At 46.8% G+C, this 21521-nt stretch overlaps 1 protein-coding gene across 1 annotated transcript in view; it reads left to right on the forward strand.

Moving 5' to 3' along the window:
• mgl (megalin) overlaps positions 1 to 20849 on the forward strand; it is a 29946-nt gene extending 9097 nt beyond the window's left edge. The window contains exons 2-37 of the mRNA XM_066394088.1: positions 2412 to 2540; positions 2591 to 2722; positions 3842 to 4399; positions 4450 to 4793; positions 4965 to 5709; positions 5760 to 5934; positions 6142 to 6669; positions 6724 to 6980; positions 7141 to 7335; positions 7389 to 7563; positions 7615 to 7913; positions 7979 to 8255; positions 8520 to 9990; positions 10048 to 10362; positions 10512 to 11020; positions 11080 to 11240; positions 11297 to 12025; positions 12076 to 12327; positions 12382 to 12884; positions 13000 to 13142; positions 13287 to 13459; positions 13514 to 13754; positions 13805 to 14193; positions 14255 to 14466; positions 14557 to 14740; positions 14791 to 15016; positions 15069 to 15503; positions 15565 to 17138; positions 17268 to 17562; positions 17612 to 18693; positions 18861 to 19043; positions 19101 to 19268; positions 19329 to 19575; positions 19630 to 19859; positions 19914 to 20010; positions 20063 to 20849. Of these exons, the coding sequence (XP_066250185.1) occupies positions 2412 to 2540; positions 2591 to 2722; positions 3842 to 4399; positions 4450 to 4793; positions 4965 to 5709; positions 5760 to 5934; positions 6142 to 6669; positions 6724 to 6980; positions 7141 to 7335; positions 7389 to 7563; positions 7615 to 7913; positions 7979 to 8255; positions 8520 to 9990; positions 10048 to 10362; positions 10512 to 11020; positions 11080 to 11240; positions 11297 to 12025; positions 12076 to 12327; positions 12382 to 12884; positions 13000 to 13142; positions 13287 to 13459; positions 13514 to 13754; positions 13805 to 14193; positions 14255 to 14466; positions 14557 to 14740; positions 14791 to 15016; positions 15069 to 15503; positions 15565 to 17138; positions 17268 to 17562; positions 17612 to 18693; positions 18861 to 19043; positions 19101 to 19268; positions 19329 to 19575; positions 19630 to 19859; positions 19914 to 20010; positions 20063 to 20159 (13730 nt within the window). The 3' untranslated portion in view covers positions 20160 to 20849. The remainder of the gene's footprint in view (positions 1 to 2411; positions 2541 to 2590; positions 2723 to 3841; positions 4400 to 4449; positions 4794 to 4964; positions 5710 to 5759; positions 5935 to 6141; positions 6670 to 6723; positions 6981 to 7140; positions 7336 to 7388; positions 7564 to 7614; positions 7914 to 7978; positions 8256 to 8519; positions 9991 to 10047; positions 10363 to 10511; positions 11021 to 11079; positions 11241 to 11296; positions 12026 to 12075; positions 12328 to 12381; positions 12885 to 12999; positions 13143 to 13286; positions 13460 to 13513; positions 13755 to 13804; positions 14194 to 14254; positions 14467 to 14556; positions 14741 to 14790; positions 15017 to 15068; positions 15504 to 15564; positions 17139 to 17267; positions 17563 to 17611; positions 18694 to 18860; positions 19044 to 19100; positions 19269 to 19328; positions 19576 to 19629; positions 19860 to 19913; positions 20011 to 20062) is intronic.
• The last annotated feature ends 672 nt before the right edge of the window (positions 20850 to 21521 follow it).

A 21521-nucleotide genomic window follows, 5' to 3' on the forward strand; every position in this document is an offset into this window, starting at 1 on the left:
TAAGTTTGTGTGCGGCAAACTTTGCACCGTCTGGCGGGAAATGAGGGGATTTATAATCTGACCCGGTATTATCTCCGGAGCGGGAAAAATGACCCGGGAAGAAAAAGTTTCATATTCCATGGAGAAACAATAAAGGCAGTATGTGCTGTACGGGATCATTTCCACTTGCTAATCGGAGCATTAGAAAAACTAGTTCCAATAAATCGCGCGTCAAGAACGGTCACGACTCGATTTATTAATGAATGCAAAGTTCATCGAAAACACACGAGAAGAACCAGATTTGACTACTTAATCAACTTGTCGGCCTTCACCTTACCGCTGCAAAAATCCACTCGATTTATGGAATAAATAGGCAGGTACTTTTACAAACGCGCGTTACATTGCAGCCTTAAATGATGGTTACGGAAGACGGTACCAGCGCACAAGGCCCACTATTTCTTTGTTTGAGGTTGCCTTGAACGTTTACTCTATGTTACGTCCGTATTTATACGTAATTTCCAAGGGCAAGATTTCGCTGCATCTTCAGGAAAGACCTTCTAAACAAAAAAAACCTTAAGGGTCACCGCGCTTCGCGTTACCCGTCATTACCCAGGGATAATTAAAAAATTGCTGATAGCCGGACATTTTGCTTTTGCCCAATTAAAAAATTAACGAGGGATTGAGAGAGAACGAGGGGGGCTCTTGGGAATCGAAGTCTCAAGTAACTCTTCATTAGCGGAGAGACCTAAAAAACGGACAGCCGGAAGGAGTGGAATGAAAACCTCCTTCGCCATATAGTCGAGAAAGCATTTTTCAATGTCTTCAATTAAACTCTCTGAAGCGAACAGTCCACCTGAATTAGAATTTGCTCTCTAATTAGGCCGGATCACGTGCAAATTTGAGTCGTAACTGACGCAAAAGTTAAATTGTTATGTTAGAAACCCGCATGCATTGTCCTTAGTTATGTCAATAACGCAAACACAGCCTTTGTTATTGATTACAGGAAAACTGCCGAGTGTTCAATTACTTCGCTCGAAAAAAAGCCACGACAGTTTTTAACCCATATAAGAATGGTTTATGATCTGCGACATCTAACCGCAACGAGCTATTCAAATACATTGCCGAAGTAATTGCGTGTTACCAAAACGGTCCAGTCAGCGGCAAAAATCCTAGCGGTTAAATAACCGAGTGGTACCAACAGGTACTGCAGTTTTCGGTTTATTTTTCAACAATTAAATAATTATTATGATTGGCCAGTTCAACCTTAGTCCGAATAAGTACCAGGTCTATGTAGGCCTCAATTGAAATAATTGAATAATATTATGGGGAACCGCTTTCCTGTTGGTGTTGTGCACAACTCGATTTCAATTAAATTAGTTTTTCTCGCCTATCGGCGTGTTCTCCCTACTTTGGTAGCGTATCCAGAATAATCCATAATTCATGATCCCAACGTTTGAAATTAAACCTGTGTGCGGCTGTATAAAGCTTTTTGGAATTTGAATATCAAAGGCCGTTTTTCGTGTATTTACGCCGCCGCAGCCTTAGTGCAGCCGTATGTTGGTGCCACATTACAGAACGTATACACGGTCTCTTCATAACGAATTTTGTTTTTCTCCTAAACATGCATTTCTCCTGCGGCCCCTAAACAAGCTAACCAAAACAGGACGAATTATATTCGGACTGGCCAATTATACATTCCGGTCAGGTGCCTAGGGGATGCAGGACGATGATCCTCCCCCTCTTCAAAAATCTTTTTGATGATGTAGTATGTATTCGCTCTGCGTCCGAAAGTAAGATCTGAAATATTAAACTTTTTTTTTTTGGAGGGGGGGGGGGGATATAGAGGGAGCTCCAATGGGGGTTTTTACGGCTCCGACCAAATTGCCTGGTTATTCTTCACACGTACTTAATTTGCTTACTGGCTATTTATTTCCCTTTTTGGCGGCGAAAATTGAGCCCTCTCTTTGTTCCTTTGCGGGAAAAAATTAACTCGCTTTTCCCTAATCTGCTCTCGTAGCGCTGGAAACGGACGTAAAATTGCTTAAGTGGCCGTTTTCCGGTCCTCGGTTAAGTGGGATGAAATTGAATTTGCGGTGGCACCCCAATCAGGTGCTCTCTTTTGTTTCTTGGCCTACCCTTAGGGCGAATTGACAATAACTTTGTCTCTTGATTTCTTCTAGTTTCTGAGATATGGAGTAACTTGGGTATCTCGTTTTGTGATTTTGAAAGTGTTCTAAAACGAAGTTTACTCAAACTTTAAGATCAAGGTTCCGGGACCTCAACTGAAGTACATCTGAGTTCGATATAGAGTTCACAGAGACTTTCATTTAGCTTCTTGATTAGATCATGAAATAGCTGTACTCAAGCGCTATTTTTTCATCTTTGGAACTATCAAATTTCCTAATAGACCTAATAAACCCTCTATTTTCCAGGTGACCCGACTGGCGTGGTATGTCCTCCAGGTATGTTCAAATGCCCGGAGGGCAAGTGTATATCGTCATTATCCGTGTGCAACTACCAAAAGGACTGCGAAAAAGGAGAGGACGAGTTCCAGCAGTGTGGTGAGTATGTTCAAAGTACCCTATCTTAGTGAGGGACCGTGAAATTTCAGCTCCTCCCGACTGCGAACCTGGACAGCTCACATGCAGACAATATATATTCAACAAAACCTATTGTATGCCACCGCATTACAGATGCGATATGAACGTGGATTGTATTGATGGATCTGATGAATCTGAATGCAGTAAGTCGAAATTAAATGGAGATTCGTAACCATTTTCAAGAAATTTGTGTAAACAAAATTCCAGTTTTTGCAGTTACAATTACTATTTGCCACCACTGTGTCAATTGCATACAATACCATCTACGCCGCATCATATAGCCGTCTTTGTTTATTGTAAAGTGTATTAAAGAAGGATGGTTATATGATACGTAGCAGTCAACATTTGGTTTGAATCATAAATCGATAGGAACAGTGGTGGTTAATAAAAGTTGAAATAGGCAAAAATAGGCGCTTTTCTTAAATCTTCACTTTTTTGGAAGCCTCGTTCCAATAAGCCGCTTCGGATAGGTGGCTTATTCCATTACTTTGACTGTTACTTTATGTACATATTTGTTATGGGATAACGCCCTTGCTCATCTCTAACGAAGCAAACCTTTTTAAATCGCTAAAATGGAGTTGGAAGAGTTGTTTCACGTTCTTAAATAAACGGTTTTCATTTCACGGTAGAAGAGCCCCTTAAGAAGATTAGCGTAACAGGTAATTTTGCTTGGCAACGATATTCGTGGGGGTTTAGCGTAAACAGTTTTACCGGGGGAGCTTCTAAAAGTAAACCGGTACAGTTTTCGAAAAATAAGTTTAGGCCCAAACAAAGAAGCCTTGTCGAAACCTTGTCCGTACATTTTCTATTCAAGATTTTCAATAAAGACCGCGCGTAAAAATCGACGAGATCGGGGAATTGAAAACTGGGAAAACTCGTACGAATATTTGACTACATTTCTCGGGAATTTCCTTTTATCATTTTGGCAGAGCGCGACCCGACGAAATCTTGTATTTTTATTTATTGCCTTAAAATGCGGGAGCTAGATAATAAAGATAAAGATTTATTTTGAAAGAATAAACCCAGGTCGCTGCGCTCAAATTTATTTCACCTTCACCATTCGGGAAAGGAATTTTTTAAAAATATTTGACTTCACTTGAAAACGATATGACTTGAGAAATAAATATCAACTTGGGAAATATGCAAACTGAAACCAAGCATTGGCGACGTTGCCCTCTTAAATTCGCGCCAAGTGTGCCTGAAATGAATCTAGTTTGATTAGTGATATTAGGTCATTAAAGGAAAAAACATGTTCTTTAAAGCTTATCGCAAGTGCCAGCCGGACGACTTCCACTGCGGTCCCAAAGCTTCCGATCCTTGCATTCCCAGGGAGAAGAAGTGCGACGGGTACCTGGACTGCAGGAGCGGCAAAGACGAGCAAAACTGTCCTGGCATATCCTGCAGATTGGACCAATTCCGGTGCGCCAACGGACAACGCTGCATCGAGGGTTCGCAGAAGTGCGACCACAAGAACGATTGTGGCGACAACTCAGATGAAACGGGGTGCAACTTCCCTGTCTGCCATGGGGTGCAGTTTAGATGTGCTAACGCTCTCTGCATCCCCGGTGCTTTTCATTGCGATGGGTATCAGGACTGTAGTGACGGAAGTGATGAGGTCAATTGTACAGCTGTCGCTTGTCCCAGCGATAAGTTTCTGTGCCCCAAAGGAGGCAGAGACGGGACCCATAAGTGTATACCCAGGAATAAACTGTGCGACGGAAAAAGCGACTGTGAGGACAATGCAGATGAGAAAGATGCGTGCTCGATACTCGCGTGTCCTCTGCTGAAGTGTGAATACAAGTGCCAAGCCTCATTGACAGGTACCAGCTACTTGTGATCTTTGTCCACGTTTTACAGCAAACATTTCTAGGCGGCCAGTGCTACTGTCCAGACGGCAAAGTCCTGGCCTCGGACAACAAGACATGCGCGGACAGAGATGAGTGCGCCCTCTGGGGCTACTGCGACCAGCTCTGCACTAACACGCCGGGGAGCTACAGCTGCTCCTGCGCCCCCGGCTACAACCTGAAGAACAATCGCTGTATCGTCGAAGATTCCAACAGTATGCAGCTTTATTTCGCGCATGACAAGAGCATTTTCATGCTGAATCCCTCGGGAAGTAGCTCGACCATAGTGGTGAACACTACCGGCGCCAGCGGCTTGGATTTCCACTACAACAGGAGCGTCCTCTATTGGTCCGATGTCAAAACTAAGAGGGTGAGTTTCTTGGCAATTGTTTTTGGCCGAATTATTGTCGTGTCCGACTCAGCTCGAGCGACCCCAAATTTCGCCACGAAGTGACCCTAAATTGGTCTTGAAACAATTCAAAATTTCGTGCGACCAGAATCAAATTTGCCGTAGATTTTGACTTGTTGTATCAATTTCCAGATCCACTCCCAACAGCTCAAGGGCGCCTACAACTTCGGCCAACACGAGCAAGACATAGTCCTCCCTGGAACGTGGCTACCGGTGGCCATTGCCGTGGACTGGGTCGGGGACAAACTCTACGTCGCCGACGGAATCGGCCAAAAAATAGATGTTTTCGAATTGGACGCTCCCTTAGGCAGGCCTAGGGCGCACGCCATTGTCCTCAGCTCTAACTTGACCAACCCCGCAGATTTAGCTCTGGATCCATCGGTCGGTTTAATGTTCGTGGCCGATAGTTCCCAAGTTTTGCGCGCGAACATGGACGGAACCAACACTGTGAGCATCGTGTCCGAAGCGGCGTACAAAGCTTCGGGTATTGCGGTGGACACGGTCGCGAAGCGAGTCTTTTGGTGCGATTCCCTGCTGGACTATATCGAGACCGTTGACTATAATGGACAGAAGCGGTTTCTGGTCATCAGAGGCCAGCAAGTGCCCAGCCCTACTCGTCTTGCATTGTTTGAGAATCGAGTATATTGGACCGACAGCACCAAGCAAGGAGTGATGTCTGTGGACAAATTCGAAAGCACCAGCATACAGAGCGTCTTTCGGACAAAAGAAATTAGAGACCCTAGGGCCATTAAGGCCGTGCATCCCTTGGCGCAGCGCCCCGTGACTAACCCTTGCGGGGCCAACAATGGGGGTTGCCAGCACTTGTGCATCGTGACTCAAACTGAGGTGGCCGGATCTAGATATCCCCCCATTTTAGGTTTGTTACTCGTTTTGCCATGAGCACGATGTATTAAGCGATTGTTGAAGGTTACAGGTGCGCCTGCAACATTGGCTACAGGCTGCTGCTCGACGAGCAAAAGTGCGAGGAAGTGATGGATTTCCTCATGTACTCACAGCAGCGATTCATTAAGGGCAAAGTCCTGGACCCGGTCATTGAGGGCTTCAGCGACGCCATTTTGCCGGTGGTTTCACGAAGAGCGAGGTATGTGAACCAGCAGGCATTAAATTCATAATTTCGACGGGATTCCCCGGATGGGAGTCGGAGGGGATCCTCCACTCTGATAAGCCAGTAAAATGGCAACACTGCGCTATTGGTTGCTGTTGAAATCGTTGCCACAGTTCCATTTTATGCAATTTTCTCCGATTTTTTTACGATCCAAAGACATTTGAATTAAGTCGTTTTTCTTAGATTTGTAGGTCTAGATTTTGACGCCAACGAAGAACAAATCTACTACTCTGACGTCCTCCAAGATGTAATTTACCGTGTGCACCTCAAAGGGGACTCCAAAGAGATCGTTTTGGCCTCCCAAAACGAGGGAGTGGAAGGTCTGGCAGTGGATTGGGCGGCCAAGAATCTGTACTACATCGACAGCCGCAAAGGCACCCTCAATGTCCTCTCGACCAGGAATGTGACCTACCGAAGAACCCTTTTGAAGAACCTGAAGCGACCCAGGGCGATTGTTGTCCACCCGAACCGAGGTTTCGTGTTCTTTTCCGAGTGGGACAGGCCGGCGAATATCTCCCGGGCTTTCACTGATGGGACCAACTTGACGGTCTTCAAGAACCTCACTCTGGGGTGGCCCAATGGGCTCTCCATAGACTTCGAAACTGATAGATTGTATTGGTGCGATGCCCTTTTGGACCACGTGCAGCATTCCAATTTAGATGGGACTGATATTAAGACTGTAAATTCGCGCCTTATCAGACATCCTTTTAGGTGAGTTTTTTTGAAGATTTCTTGGGGCGCTAAAGGCAGTTTTGTGCTTCGCAGTATTGTGATTTACAAGCAGTTTATGTACATAACCGACTGGCGATTGGACGCAATTATACGGCTGCATAAATTGACCGGCGAAGGGGAGGAGACTTTGGTGCGGGAGCCCCAAACAAATCGGCTTTATGGGGTGAAAATTTATTCGAAATCGGAGCAAAATGTCACTGAGAATCACTCGTGTTTCTACGGCAATGGGGGGTGCCAGAAGCTGTGTTTCGCGGTACCCACCATGGGCGGGCCATTGATACCCAAGTGCGGTAAGTCGCTGAGCTCGGTTCACGTCATTATCGAATCAAAAAATTTGAACGAAAATAACGAAAAGAAAAAATCAAAACACCCTGTAAAATGCGGTGTTGCCATTGCTACTTCGTGCAGGGACGTGCTTCTGGAATTTTTCTTAGTACTTTTCAATCTCAGGTTGTCCCTATGGGGAGAGATTGCTCGAGGACCAAAAATCCTGCCAGCCCGATCCCAACCACGAACCGCCGGTTCAAGCCTGTCCAAACAGCTGGGACTTCACCTGCAACAACCAGCGTTGTATTCCCAAATCTTGGGTCTGCGATGGCGACGACGATTGTTTGGACAACAGCGATGAGGAGCAAAACTGCACCAGTACGTTCAGACCCCCTTTGAGTGTATTTTTGTGTACAAAACTCGTTATGTAGAGCCTACTTGCAACGCCCAAGAGTTTCAGTGCAAATCAGGCCGGTGCATCCCTTTGACTTTTAAATGCGACGCTGAGAACGACTGTGGAGACTTTAGTGACGAAACTGGATGCGTTAATGTCACCTGCAGTTCCACGCAGTTCCACTGCGATAATGGGCGATGTATCCCTAGCAGGTAAGCTGCGATTAATTGTCAGGTTTCGGTACGTTAACAGCGAGCTTGTAGCTGGAAATGCGACTCTGAGAACGACTGCGGGGATGGAAGTGACGAGGGGGATTCATGCGCAGAAAAGACCTGCGCGTACTACCAGTTTACTTGTCCCAGGACCGGTCACTGTATACCTCAGAATTGGGTGTGCGACGGTGACGACGACTGCTTCGACAAACAGGACGAGCAGGACTGTCCACCGGTCAAGTGCAAAGACAACCAGTTCAAATGCGCTGACGGCAGACAGTGCGTGCAGGAGAGCTACAAATGCGACGGAATCCCCGATTGTAATGACGGGACCGATGAATTGGGATGTCGTAAGTCACGTTTTAGTCCGGAAATTTGCCGGAGTTTACTGCGGAGTTTAATGCGGTACTTGCAGCCTCCATCGCGCCCAACCAATGCAACATGGAGAAGCAATTCCAGTGCCAGTCTTCAGGGATTTGCATCCCCAAGTCGTGGTACTGCGACGGAACCCCTGACTGCGACGATCGCTCCGACGAACCGCAGTCTTGCGGCAACATCGACTGTCCTGTCAATTTCTACAAGTGCGGCAACGCTCAATGCATTTTTAAAGCGTACATTTGCGATGGAAAGCCCGACTGCGAGGATGGGTCCGATGAGAGCTCACTGCACGCCTGCAAGAAACCACCCTACAGGTGAACAAACGCTTCTCTCCCTTTATTTCTAAATTTAAGGTAGATAAGAGAAAAAGACGGCAACGCCGCAATGCTTGCGATTGACCAATAGTGTTGTGGGCTCTTGAGTAATGTCTCTATCGAATGATCTTCGTGTTTCCTACTTATTTCGACGTTTGACAACACTGGTTGCGTCTTTTAGGCATCCACCGTAAACGAGACGGGAGCCTCGGCGTTGCCAAACTTTACTTTTTTTCCGCGCTAAGCGTTTGTGGCGATTTTTAGGTGTGCCGCCGATCAGTGGCTGTGCCCAGGAGTGACCGATCGCTGCGTCAACATAACAAGCGTGTGCGATAATAAACCCGATTGTCCCAATGGGGCGGATGAAGGCCCCGATTGCGAATTCAAGGAATGCCAACACCAAACCGGGCTCTGCTCTAATAAATGCAAGCAAACGCCTACGGGCCCCTTGTGTCTCTGCCCCGAGGGTGAAACGCTCACCTCTGGTGGTCTAACCTGTGAGGACTTGAACGAGTGCGAACCTGCCGGCGCTTGTTCTCAGACTTGCACCAACACCAAGGGGTCGTACTATTGCAGCTGCGTCCCTGGATATTTGCTCGAACCGGACAAACATTCCTGCAAAGCCTACAATCATTCCTCCGCGTTCCTGATAATCTCAAATCGGCACTCGATCCTCGTGGCAGATCTTAAAGACCAAGGCCTGGAACGCGTGCCCATTATCGTGGAAAACGTGGTCGCCACAGCCTCAAACATGCACTCGGGAACGATTTTCTGGTCGGACATGAAGCTGAAAAAGATCTCCAAGTTGGACAGAAATAGCGTGCCACTGGACATAATCTCGACCGGTCTGGATTTGGTGGAAGGGTTGGCCTACGATTGGGTGGGCGGGAACATTTACTGGTTGGATTCCAAGCTAAATACCATCGAAGTTTCCAAGGAAAGTGGTTTGAATCGGATTGTCTTGGTTAAGGAGAACATTACGCAGCCCAGAGGGATGTGCCTGGACCCCAAACCTGGTGCCCGATGGTTGTTCTGGACTGATTGGGGAGAAAACCCGAGAATTGAGCGTATAGGGATGGACGGGTCCAATAGAAGCGTGATTATTAATACGAAAATCTACTGGCCCAATGGACTGACATTGGATACGACCAACAACCGCGTGTATTTCGCTGATTCAAAGCTGGATTTCATAGATTTTTGCAACTATGATGGAAGCGGCAGGCAAAATGTTTTGGCGGGCAGTCACTACCTTCTTCACCCACACTCTCTAACCATCTTCGAAGACACGTTATATTGGACAGATAGACAGTTAAATCGTGTGCTCTCTGCTCACAAATTCAAGGGCAACAACCAAACTGTTGTCTCCCACTTGATCTCGCAGCCTTTGAGTATCCACGTGCACCATCCCAGCCTACAGCCCATGACCGAGAATCCGTGCTTTCAAGTCCCATGTGAGCATCTCTGCCTCGCTAGTCCCAGCACCAGCACTGGTTACTCTTGCAAGTGTAGAGCGGGCTTCAAGTTGACTCCCGAGAGTCGATGCGTGGAGGATGATACTCCGTTCATTTTGCTGATGAAGGGGTCGCAAATCATTGACACGAGCCTCACTCCTGGAGAAAATGTCGCCGGGACCATAACTCCGATAGTTGGCATCGAGAATGGGAAGCAGGTCGAATATGACAAGAAGATAAATTCGATATTTTGGTTGGAGTGTCGGGCAGAGGCGGAGGATAATGTAAGTTCAAACGTTAACAAAATACCGAAAACGAATATGAGGTAAACCTCGTTGCAGTGCACTCTTTGGTCGACCCCTCTGGGAGGAGGCAACAAGACCCAAGTCCTGGGTACCGATAACGGGATCGTGGGCGCTCCCAGCGCCATCGCCTTCGACTGGCTGGGCAGGAACCTCTTCATCGCCAATCGTCTGGCCAGCAATTTCGAACTGGTGCGCATGGACAGCAAAATCCGCCACCGAACCATCATTCTGTCCAACGACGGCAATAGGACCTCCGTGGCGGACCCCAGGGCCATGTGCTTGGACCCCACGGAAGGGAAATTATACTGGACCGATGCCGGAGGCAACGGAGTTCCACAAAAGATTGGAAAGGTAGATAAAAGTTGTCTTCATTATATTCTTTTCAGGCGTGCAAGATCGTTCGCTAATGACCCCATTAATACAGGAATCCATTGAGATTGTCGTTAAGATATTGTTGCATTTAATAAGCGATGTGGTAAACCAATGTTTTATTAATAAAGGTCAATATGGACGGTACAAACCCTGCAATCCTCGTGGAGAACGTGGATTGGCCCGAGGCCATCACCATCGACATTGAAACCAAGACCATTTACTTCAGCACCCAATTACCCGTGATTCAAAGCGTGTCTACAGATGGATCGAAGAGAACCACCATTCTTACAGCTGCGAACAATATTGCCCTTCCCAAGGCTGTCAGCGTAATGGGAAATCGGCTGTATTACCTGGATCCCACCTTTGAGAAGTTGGTCCAAGTGGCTCTTCCTTCGGGCGGTAGCGATAGAGTTCTAATGGAGAACGAGCCAGATTTGAGGACGTTTACCATTTTCAAGAAGAGGACCTTTGTGGATCATCCCTGTTTAATCAACAATGGAGGATGCGAGCAGATTTGCATTCCTGGCGAGGGGAGGACACGCAGGTGCGTCTGCAGCATCGGCTACAAGGGCAACGACATCAACTGCTCGCCATTTAAGACTTTCGCGGTGGTTTCGCAACTGGACAAAGCCAGAGGGTAAGGACGTCCTAATATTTCCATTTTTCTTGTTTTTTATCTAATTTGTTTACGTATAGCTATAGCATTAAGGATTCCTCCGAGGCTATGGTCCCTATCACCGGATTGGGACACCATATTTTGCACGTGGACGTCCACTATTCTGAAAATTGGATATACTGGGTGGAGTTCAACCGCGGTCCCTGGAACGGTATTTTCAGGATCAGGCCCAACGGCACGGGTAAGATCCATTGGGCAACGATAGAGGAGCTCATTAATTTAGTTTATTATTTTTAGAATTGCAGCACGTAATCAAAGATGGGATAGGCAGCAATGGGATCCGTGGCTTGGCCATCGATTGGATCGCCGGAAACTTGTACTTTACCAACGTTTTCCCGCACGAAAACTACGTGGAGGTCGGCTGGTTGGATGGCAGCAATAGAAAGGTCCTGGTAAAGACCACCACGGACTCTCCAAGGGAGTTGGCAGTAAATCCCATGAAAAGATTGCTGTTTTGGATCGATTACGGCCAATACCCGCGTATCGGCAAAGCTAATTTGGACGGATCTGACTGGCAGCCTTTGGTCACTTCAGGCATCAGTAACCCCAGAGACTTGACGATCGACATGAATACCCATGACGTGTATTGGGTAGACGCCAAATTGGACATGATCCAGAGCATTTCCTATAAGGGTGGCAGCAGGCAGGTGATCAGGCGCAATTTGCCCAATCCTATGGGAATCGCCGTGTACAAGAGCGAGCTTTATTGGGTAGATCGCAACCTTCGCTCAGTCTTCAAAGCTTCCAAGTTCCCCGGAAATACGACAATTCCCACGAGAGTGCGCACTAACTTGGACAAGTTGCGCGACATTGCCATTTTCGATATTACCAATCAACCAGGAGATGACAGCAACCCCTGCAGGAAGTTCGGCAACGGGGGATGCGAGCAGTTGTGTTTCGCCTCGGTGCCGGAAGCTCCGATCCCGTTCAAATGCGACTGCGCCACTGGGACTTTGTCCTCGGACGGTAAGATGATTTTTGACCGGCTTCAGGCGTCTGCAAAATGGAGATTTTAGGACGTAGATGCGAGTCCGTGAATGAGTATTTGGTGTTCTCAACGCGGACCGAAGTGCGCTCTATCAACCTGGATCCACAAGCCACCACTTTACCTTTCTCCCCCATTGGAAATTTAACGAACGTCGTAGGGGTGGATTTCGACTATAATCACAAAACATTGCTCTTCACGCAAATCCGACCCTGGGCCCGAATTGCGAGCATGTCGGCCACAGAGCCGGACGGCAAGAACATTGCGAATATCAAGAATAAAGGTACGACTAATTATTTGCATTTATTTTCTGTCATGGTTTAACTGAACCTTTCAGGAATAAACCCCGAGGGAATCGCATATGATTGGACGCAGCAAAAAATCTACTGGACCGACTCCTCCAACAGGAGCATTTACGCGATGAATCTCGACGGCTCTCAATTGGTGATGATCACTAGAGTGGAGCGGCCCAGAGCCATAGTGATCGACCCGTGCAACGGCACTTTGTACTACACGGATTGGGGGAAATTCGGGGCATCCGGGAAGATTTTGCGCACCACCATGGCGGGGTCTCTTAAGAAAGTGATCATTGACAAAAATCTGACGCAGCCCAGTGGATTGGCCATTGATTACGACGAGCGCATGCTCTATTGGACCGACGCAGTGAGAGAGAAGATAGAGAGGAGCGATCTGGAGGGCAATAACAGGGAGATTCTGGTGGCCGCCACCATTTACCCCTTTTCGATCACAGTGTTTGGGGAGTATATTTATTGGACGGATTTGCAGCTCCGGGGAGTGTACAGGGCGGAGAAGCACACGGGGGCCAATATGATTGAGATGGTGAGTAATCTTATGTTTGTATTCTTTACGGGAAATTTCTGGATACTGATACTCATGAAAGTTTCAAAATAATGTGGGAAGAGTGATACATCTACAGTAAAACACGTTTACTTAGGTGAAACGCCTAGAAGACAGCCCGCGTGATATTCAAGTCTACTCAGACAAACGTCAAAAATGCAACGTCAATCCTTGTCAAATCAACAACGGCGGCTGCGCCCAGAGCTGCCATCCCGGTGTCAACTCCAAACCTGAGTGCAGGTAAGAAACGTCTAAAAAAGTCAAAGTTCTGGTAACTTTGCCACGAGGATGATGTCGAAAAGAACGGTATTGCCATCTTATGAAACATCTAGTTATCTTCGATAGAAAAAATCCTTATGATCACTGTAATTTTTTCAAAACAAGGTGCGACGACAACACGAAACTGGTGAACGAAGGGCGCATGTGCGTAGCCAAGAACTTGACTTGCGACTCTAGTAAGTTTTACTGCCGCAACGGGCGCTGCATCTCGCGAATGTGGGCGTGTGACGGTGAGGACGATTGCGGGGACAATTCCGACGAAGAGGCCAACTACTGCGGTGAGCACTGGTCGCCAAAATGTCGTTATCTTCTTTACGTTAATTTCTTTCCAGCATTCCATTCGTGTTCCCCCAACGAATTCCGGTGCAACAACGGCCGTTGCATCTTCAAATCCTGGAAGTGCGATCACGAAAACGACTGCAAAGACGGCTCGGACGAGGAGAACTGCGACTACCCCCCGTGCGCAGATGGCGAGTTTACTTGTCTCAATCATCGTTGCATTCCCATGGCGCAGGTGTGCAACGGGGTGAACGATTGCAAGGATAACGTCACCTCTGATGAAACGCACGAGAGGTATTTCTGGTCCTCTTTAAGAAAACGAAATCTAATTTCATTCAAACCAGATGCGGGCACAACACTACTTGTCCTCCCAAACACCTGAAATGCGAAAATACCAACATATGCGTAGAGCCCTATTGGCTGTGCGATGGTGACAATGATTGCGGGGACAATTCCGACGAAAATCCGCTACATTGTGCACAGCGCACGTGTCCTCAGAACAGCTTCAGGTGTTCCAACCATCGCTGCATTCCAGCTACATGGTATTGCGATGGTGACGACGACTGTGGCGATGGTGCAGACGAGCCTCCGGAGTATTGCAAGAGCGACGGACGCACCTGCTTTGGAGATTTGTTCACCTGCGATAACGGCAACTGCGTGCCCAGGATCTACATCTGCGATGGCGACAATGATTGTTTGGATAACAGCGACGAGGACAGCAGACACGAGTGCAGTAAGTTTCGCAACGATGCGACGCTCACCAATCTGCATCTTACGCTCATATTCTATTCTAGACGATCGTAAATGCGACGAGGAGACCGAGTACACCTGTGAGGAGAACAAACAGTGGGGCAGGGCCCAGTGCATTCCTCGCAAGTGGTTGTGCGATGGGGACCCCGACTGCATCGATGGGGCCGATGAAAACGCCACCATCCACCATTGCGCCAGCCCTCAACCGTGCAGCGAAGAGCAGTTTACGTGCGGCAATGGGCGGTGCATTAACAAGGTGAAAAAACACTTGATTTGGAGCTAGTTTTTGCTTAAACATGCTGCACCAAAGCCACGGGGTTGATATTACAAAGGTAAATAAATACAGGGTTGGTTATGTGACCATGACAACGATTGCGGCGACGGCACCGACGAGGGCAAAGAATGCAACCAGCAATACAAGACATGCAGCGCTAACGAGTTCACTTGCCAGAACTTCAAATGCATTCGGCATCAGTATCGGTGCGACGGCGAAGATGACTGTGGAGACCATTCCGACGAAGTCAATTGCAGTAAGTTTCTCCCTCGTCTCTCTCCACCCTTCTAAAGATTATTGGAATAGAAAAAGACAACGCTACCTGCCCCAACGCGACGCAATTCCGGTGCAACAGTGGGCAGTGCATTGAGGGCCACTTGGTGTGCAACAAAGTGCCCGATTGCACAGATGAATCAGACGAGCCTGCGCATTGCAACGTGGACGAGTGCGCTAAAGTAGAGATTCACCAATGCGGACATAAGTGTGTGGACACCCTAACCGGATACTACTGCGAATGCAATCAAGGCTACAAGTGCGTTATTGAATTTTCCTTTATGTAACAGATCCTGACTTGCTTGTTGCAGGTTATTGCAAGACGGCAAAGCCTGCGCAGACGTAGACGAGTGCATCGAAACCCCGGGGGTGTGTTCGCAGTACTGCTCTAACACCCCCGGAAGTTTCTACTGCAAGTGCAACGAGCAGTTTTACGAAAGGGAGGCAGACGAACACACCTGCAAGCGCAAAGACAAGATCGAACCTTGGCTGGTGTTCACCAACAAGTACTACATCAGGAACATGTCGATTGACGCGAAATTCTACGATCTGGTGCATCAAGATCTCATGAACGTGGTGGCCCTGGACTTCGATTACGTGGAACAGAAGATGTACTTCTGCGACGTCACCGCCAAGACGATTTTCAGGAGCAGTTTGGGCTCTAACGAAAGGGAGGCGATTATAAGGCATGACTCGCACGGATTAGAGGGCATTTCGATTGATTGGATCGCTAGGAAGATTTACTGGTGAGTTGCACCTTAAATCTCTTTAAGGGAGAATGTTTTTTACGCGATTTTCTCCTCTTAGGCTGGACCGCCACTCCAAGAACTTGGACGTGGCCGAATTGAACGGAACCAATAGGAAAACACTAAAATCCGCCATCGCCGATCCGCGAGCGTTGGTAGTGCACCCGGGCACCGGCTACTTGTACTTCACCTCTTGGCACTTGCAAGCCTACATTGGAAAACTGGGCATGGACGGGTTGAATTTCACCCGGATTTTGACTTGGAACGACGACATTGCCTGGCCCAACGCCTTGACCATCGATTTCTTCACGGACAAGCTCTATTTCGCTGACGCCCACTTGGACTACATCGCCTTCACTGATTTGGAAGGTCGCCATCGACATGTGGTGCTCTCAGGCAGCGCCGTGCCGCATGTATTCGCCATAAGTCTTTTTGACGATTTCGTTTACTGGACCGATTGGAATCTGAAGGCCATTTCTAGGTCCAATAAATTCACTGGGAAGGATCTGCAACTTTTGAGGAATACCACTCATAAGCCCTATGATATACATATTATGCACCCATTGAGGCAGCTGCCATACACCAATCCTTGCGGAGTTAACAATGGAGGGTGTTCACATTTGTGTTTAATTTCACCCCCTCCCGCTTCGAGTTACCTGAACATCGATGGTTACGGCGAAGAGGGAGAAACAGGATTCACATGCGCGTGTCCGAATCAATTCTACTTGGCTCTGAATAACAAGACGTGTATTGCAAATTGCACTGAAGGACAGTGGCAGTGCAAGGGCAGCGACGAAAAGTGCATTCCCTGGTTCTGGAAATGCGACGCTGAGAAAGACTGCAAAGACGGCTCTGATGAACCTGACACGTGTCCACCTAGGCAGTGCCGCAACGGCACTTTCCAATGTAAAAACAACAACTGCACTCCTTCGGCGACAATATGCGATGGCACTGACGATTGCGGCGATAATTCAGATGAAGAGAATTGCGATAAGGAGTGTCCGGAGTTGGAGATGAAGTGCAAATCCAATGGAAGATGCATTTTGAACAGTTGGAAGTGCGACGGAGACCCAGATTGCAAAGACGGGTCTGATGAAGACCCGGCGATTTGCCACAATAGAAAATGCGATGACGAGACTGAGTTTGCCTGCAAGAACGGCAAGTGCATTCCGAAGTTGTGGATGTGCGATTTCGACAACGATTGCGGGGATGATTCGGACGAGCCAGCGTACATGTGCCGGCAAAGAAACTGCACCACGGGCTGGCAGAGGTGTCCAGGCAAAACCAACTACCGCTGCATCCCCAAGTGGCTCTTCTGCGATGGTAAAGATGATTGTCGCGACAACAGCGACGAATTACCGGAGAATTGTCCGTCGTGCAATACGGATACTGACTTTAAGTGCAAAAACAATCGTTGCGTTCCCAAACAGTGGATCTGCGATTTTTCGGACGATTGCGGGGACGGCAGCGATGAGGTGGAGGAAATGTGCAAGGGGATTTACCGGGCGTGCTCTGAGTCTGAGTTCCAGTGCAGTAATGGGAAGTGTATTTCGTCCAGGTGGCGATGTGACCATGAGGACGACTGCGGCGATAATTCAGATGAGAACGGCTGCAGCGGGTTCCAGTGCAAGAACGGTGAGTAATATCAATTTTTGATTGTATTGTACAATCATTAGTGCGGAGGACAATTCCTTGCTTGAGCGACATTTTTATAAAGGTGCCAACCTCTACTAATTGCCTAATTTAATTTTTCTGCATTACCAGGTACTTTCCAATGCGCAAGCGGCCACTGCATCGCCGCGTACTTCCGCTGCGACGGCGACCGCGACTGCCGCGACATGTCCGACGAAAAGAACTGTCCCCCCAAGTACCCGGGCGGACGCTATTGTCCCGAGTCGAAATTCCAATGCGACAACCACCTGTGCGTCAGCCAGGCGGACATCTGCGACGGCGCAGATGACTGTGGTGACAATTCCGATGAGGCGCCATCTCTGTGCAACGACTTCAACTGCGACAGCTTGAAGCGGTTCCAATGCACCAATCACAAGTGCATCCCCAAGTAAGCCTTTTTCGTTGCTTTGATTGTGGTTTTTAATTTAATTATTTAGGTACCAATTATGTGACGGGGTGGACAACTGCGGGGATGGTTCCGATGAGAATAACATGACTTTATGCGCAAAGAAAATGCGCCCTTGTAATGTGTTTACCGAGTTTAAGTGCGCTAATGATAAGTGCATTGATCGGAAGCAAGTTTGTGACTTTGGGGATGACTGCGGGGATAGCTCGGATGAACTGGGGTGTCACCATAATAATGTCTGCAGCAACTCTACTAGAGGGGGGTGTGAGCATACTTGCACTAATGTTCCAGGAGGTGGATATATCTGCACGTGCTTTCCTGGATTTATTATATCAAAGGACAACAGGAAGCTTTGCCAAGACGTGGACGAATGCGCCACAGGGCAACACCACTGCTCACAAACATGCACGAACCTTAATGGAACCTACTCCTGTTCGTGTAGAGATGGGTTCCACTTATCCGATCAGTTATCCGGCGTGTGCCGAGCTATGACCGAGAATTCTGAATTGCTTTTCGCCAACGGCCCGGAAATTCGAGCTTTGGACCTATTGCTCAAAGACGAAAAAGGGATCATCAGTGAGGAAAAGAGAATTGAAGCCCTGGATTATCACCCATCAACCAAAATGATCTTCTGGGCGGATTCCTACGATAAAACCATTAAGCGCAGCTACCTCCCATTGGCCTTGGATGGGGAGGTTAAAACTGGTTTTGCCCAGGATTTGGAGATGAAGGGTAGCTCCAAACCCACTGCCATAGCCGTAGACTGGATCGGGGATAATCTCTATTGGGCGGAAACAGACAGGGCCGGATCCAAGCCCAAAGGAAGAGTCATGGTGGCTAAAACTGATGGAAGGTACCGCAGGGCTTTGGTTAATGTGGGCCTGGAAAATCCCACTTCTTTGGTGTTGGATCCGCAGCTGGGTAGAATGTTCTGGACGGACTCTGGATCGGCGCCGAAGATAGAGGTGGCTTGGATGGATGGTTCAAAGCGTCGCCCTTTGATTACAGATGAAATTAGACATCCCACCGGGTTGGCTATTGACTACCCCATGGGGCACACTCTCTACTGGGTGGACACCAAGTTGAATGTTATTGAGAGCATGAAGCCTGATGGTAAGTGAGATATTTTGCGATCGTTGGCCATTTTGTTCACTTACTTCTTATATTTTTCATTCTATTGATTTTGAAAGTTAAAATTATGGCTAAAATTGAGTAAGTTTCACATTTTTGTGCAATATTAGGAAAAAGTTTCGACGATATATTAAATTCTGATCTAACAGGATCAATGAGGAAAGTCATCCTCAAGGGAGACATGCTGAAACATCCAATCTCCCTAGACGTATTCGAAAATCACCTCTTCTGGATCACCAAGGACACCGGGGAGGTGGTGAAGCAGGACAAATTCGGGCGCGGTGTGCCTGTAGTGGTGCAACGCGACCTTCTGAACCCTTCAAGCGTCAAAGGTAGTTTTTTCTTGTATTCTTCTGTTTGGCAGCAGTTATCAACAAGTTTCCATTTAGTGCTCCACGACCTGAGATATAACGTATCAGTTCCCAATGCGTGCAAGAGCAACCAATGTTCGCATTTGTGTCTGATAGTGCCCAACGGTCATCGGTGCTCGTGTCCTGATTCATCGGTGATGCCATCGCATAAAACTAAAGCAGAGATTATCTGCGATGCCCCAATAGGTAAGAAGCATTCACTGTTAATTAATTATTGTTCAACTGACCCAAAATGTATGTTTTCAGATCCTGAAAGGGCGCTGCCTCGAGTGTGTCAGTGTCAAAATGGAGGCCTTTGCAGGGAGGATTTGGAAGGACAGTTAGTGTGTGAATGTCTGCCAAGTTATCAAGGGCAGTTTTGCGACATTTTGACTGCGTCTGGTAGTAGCGATCAGGACGGCACTGCTACCGCAGTAGTGGTCCCTATAGTGGTGATATTGCTTATCTTGGGGGCTGCCACTGGAGTGTGGTTTTTCATCAGAAAAAGACCCTTGTAAGAGCCATAATCTTAACGAAGTTTTTTGTGTAATTGTTCCCGTTATTGTAGCGGCAAAGGGGTGGGTTTGGGCTCTTTAGCAAGCAGCCAGAGCGTGTCTTTCAGACAAGGGACAAATGTAGAATTTGGCTCTCAAAGCTTCAATGGATCCTCAGGGGTTCCAGAACCATTGGAAGTGGCCTACAACTTAGATACAGTGAATACTAAAAATCGAGATTTTCATAACCCCATGTACGATGCCGTCCAGAATAATCCAGAGATGATGGGCAATGGCAGCGGAGGTGTGTGTTTATGTTTTTATCCAAAAACTTTGTAAATTTCAACTTAATTTCTAGCTTTATATGAGGTGCCTTCAGACGTATCCAAACCTAAATCCGAGAGTTTCACTGAGCCCCCCAGTGCAGTAATTGCGCCTTCCAGCGTAACCCACAGGTAAGTTTTTGTTTCGAGCGCTAAAACTGTTTAGTGACGAATTGGTGTTTAGAACCTCCCCGCAAGTGCAAGTGAGACACAAAGAGTTGAACCCGGCCAGTCATGACACCGGAAAGGACACTCAGAAGCTCGTGGAAGAGGACTGCTGATACCTTTGGCAAAGAACTCGTTTTAAGATGTTCCTCGTTCGATCGGAAGAGTTTTATTATCAACATCTGTGATTTTTTTATATAAATTTAATCGGTAAACATTCCCTTGAACTGTCTCGTATATTGCAAGCGTGCAGAGTCTATATTTTTCTATATTTAACAAGGCTTGTCCTGTAAGAAAACGGCGTGCTGAGAGTGCCATTTTGAGCCTTCAGGACAGGCCACATTGACTGGTTGAATTCGAGCTGTAGACGATCTTCCATAGATTAATCGTTGTTGTAAATACGCGGTGTGACTGTGTCCGTTCTATCTCCGAAAACCGTCCAGTATAAACATGCCAAAATATCAAAACGTTTCTTTTCGGTTGAATTGTTCTAGAATCGTATTTTTGAAAAGTTTATCAGCTTGTTATTTAATTCTTACATAGATTTATTTTAGGTCTTAGATATACTTCTAATTTTAGAGTAAGCCCCCATGCAAGTAGTTGTAAGAAAACAGTTTTTGTTGTATAAAGTTTCCCCAGTTACTGGAAAACCTTTTAAAAACTTTATAAGTACTTAACATACGCGCATGAAACGTTTTTAAAGGGTTTAATACGTTTTAACATTGTTGATAAATGTTTTTTTATACTTGTAAATACTTCCTGGGAACAAATAAGTAGGTTTAAATAAAGCTATAAAGGTTGTTTTATCGAGTGGTTTTTGAATATTCTCCCATTAAAAAAGTCACCCCGAGAAAGACAGAATTATCATTCTATCAAGAAAAATGTGCATTTGAGATATGCTTTATCCCAATACACAGAGGAAGAATTTGATGACCCAAAACCATGAAAAACTTGACGAAGATGGTCTTGAAGTGCGTAAGTGGTACGCCGAATTCACAGCTTTGGTCATTAAAAAACCAGTGGCGCACATGACAATTTTGCACAAAAAAAAATTCGTGAAAATTAAGTGCTTCGATTTCAGTGCAATTGGGTTCCGCAGTAGCTGTACGATACAGCTTTGATATGCCGCGGTCAAAACTCAAATCGAAGAACTTCGATTTTTTGGCCTAAAAATTTTCATGATGTATAGTCCATAGTATTTTTCGGACCCAAAAATCAAAGTTGTCCGATTCGAGTTTTGACCGCGGCATATCAAAGCTGTATCGTACAGCTACTGCGGAACCAAATCTTGTTGAAATCTGAGCACCTCGATTTTCATCAATTTTTTATTGAGAAATTGCCATGTATGCCGTTGTTTTTTTAAAATCAAATTTTTGCACAAATCATGAAAAGTTGAATGCGAAAAATTTTATTTATTTACTCCGATTAAAAGAAAAAATCCTGAACAAACGTACATTATACATTTTTACACTATACAC

This window comes from Euwallacea similis, chromosome 10 (genome assembly GCF_039881205.1).
Source record: "Euwallacea similis isolate ESF13 chromosome 10, ESF131.1, whole genome shotgun sequence".
NCBI lineage: Eukaryota > Metazoa > Arthropoda > Insecta > Coleoptera > Curculionidae > Euwallacea > Euwallacea similis.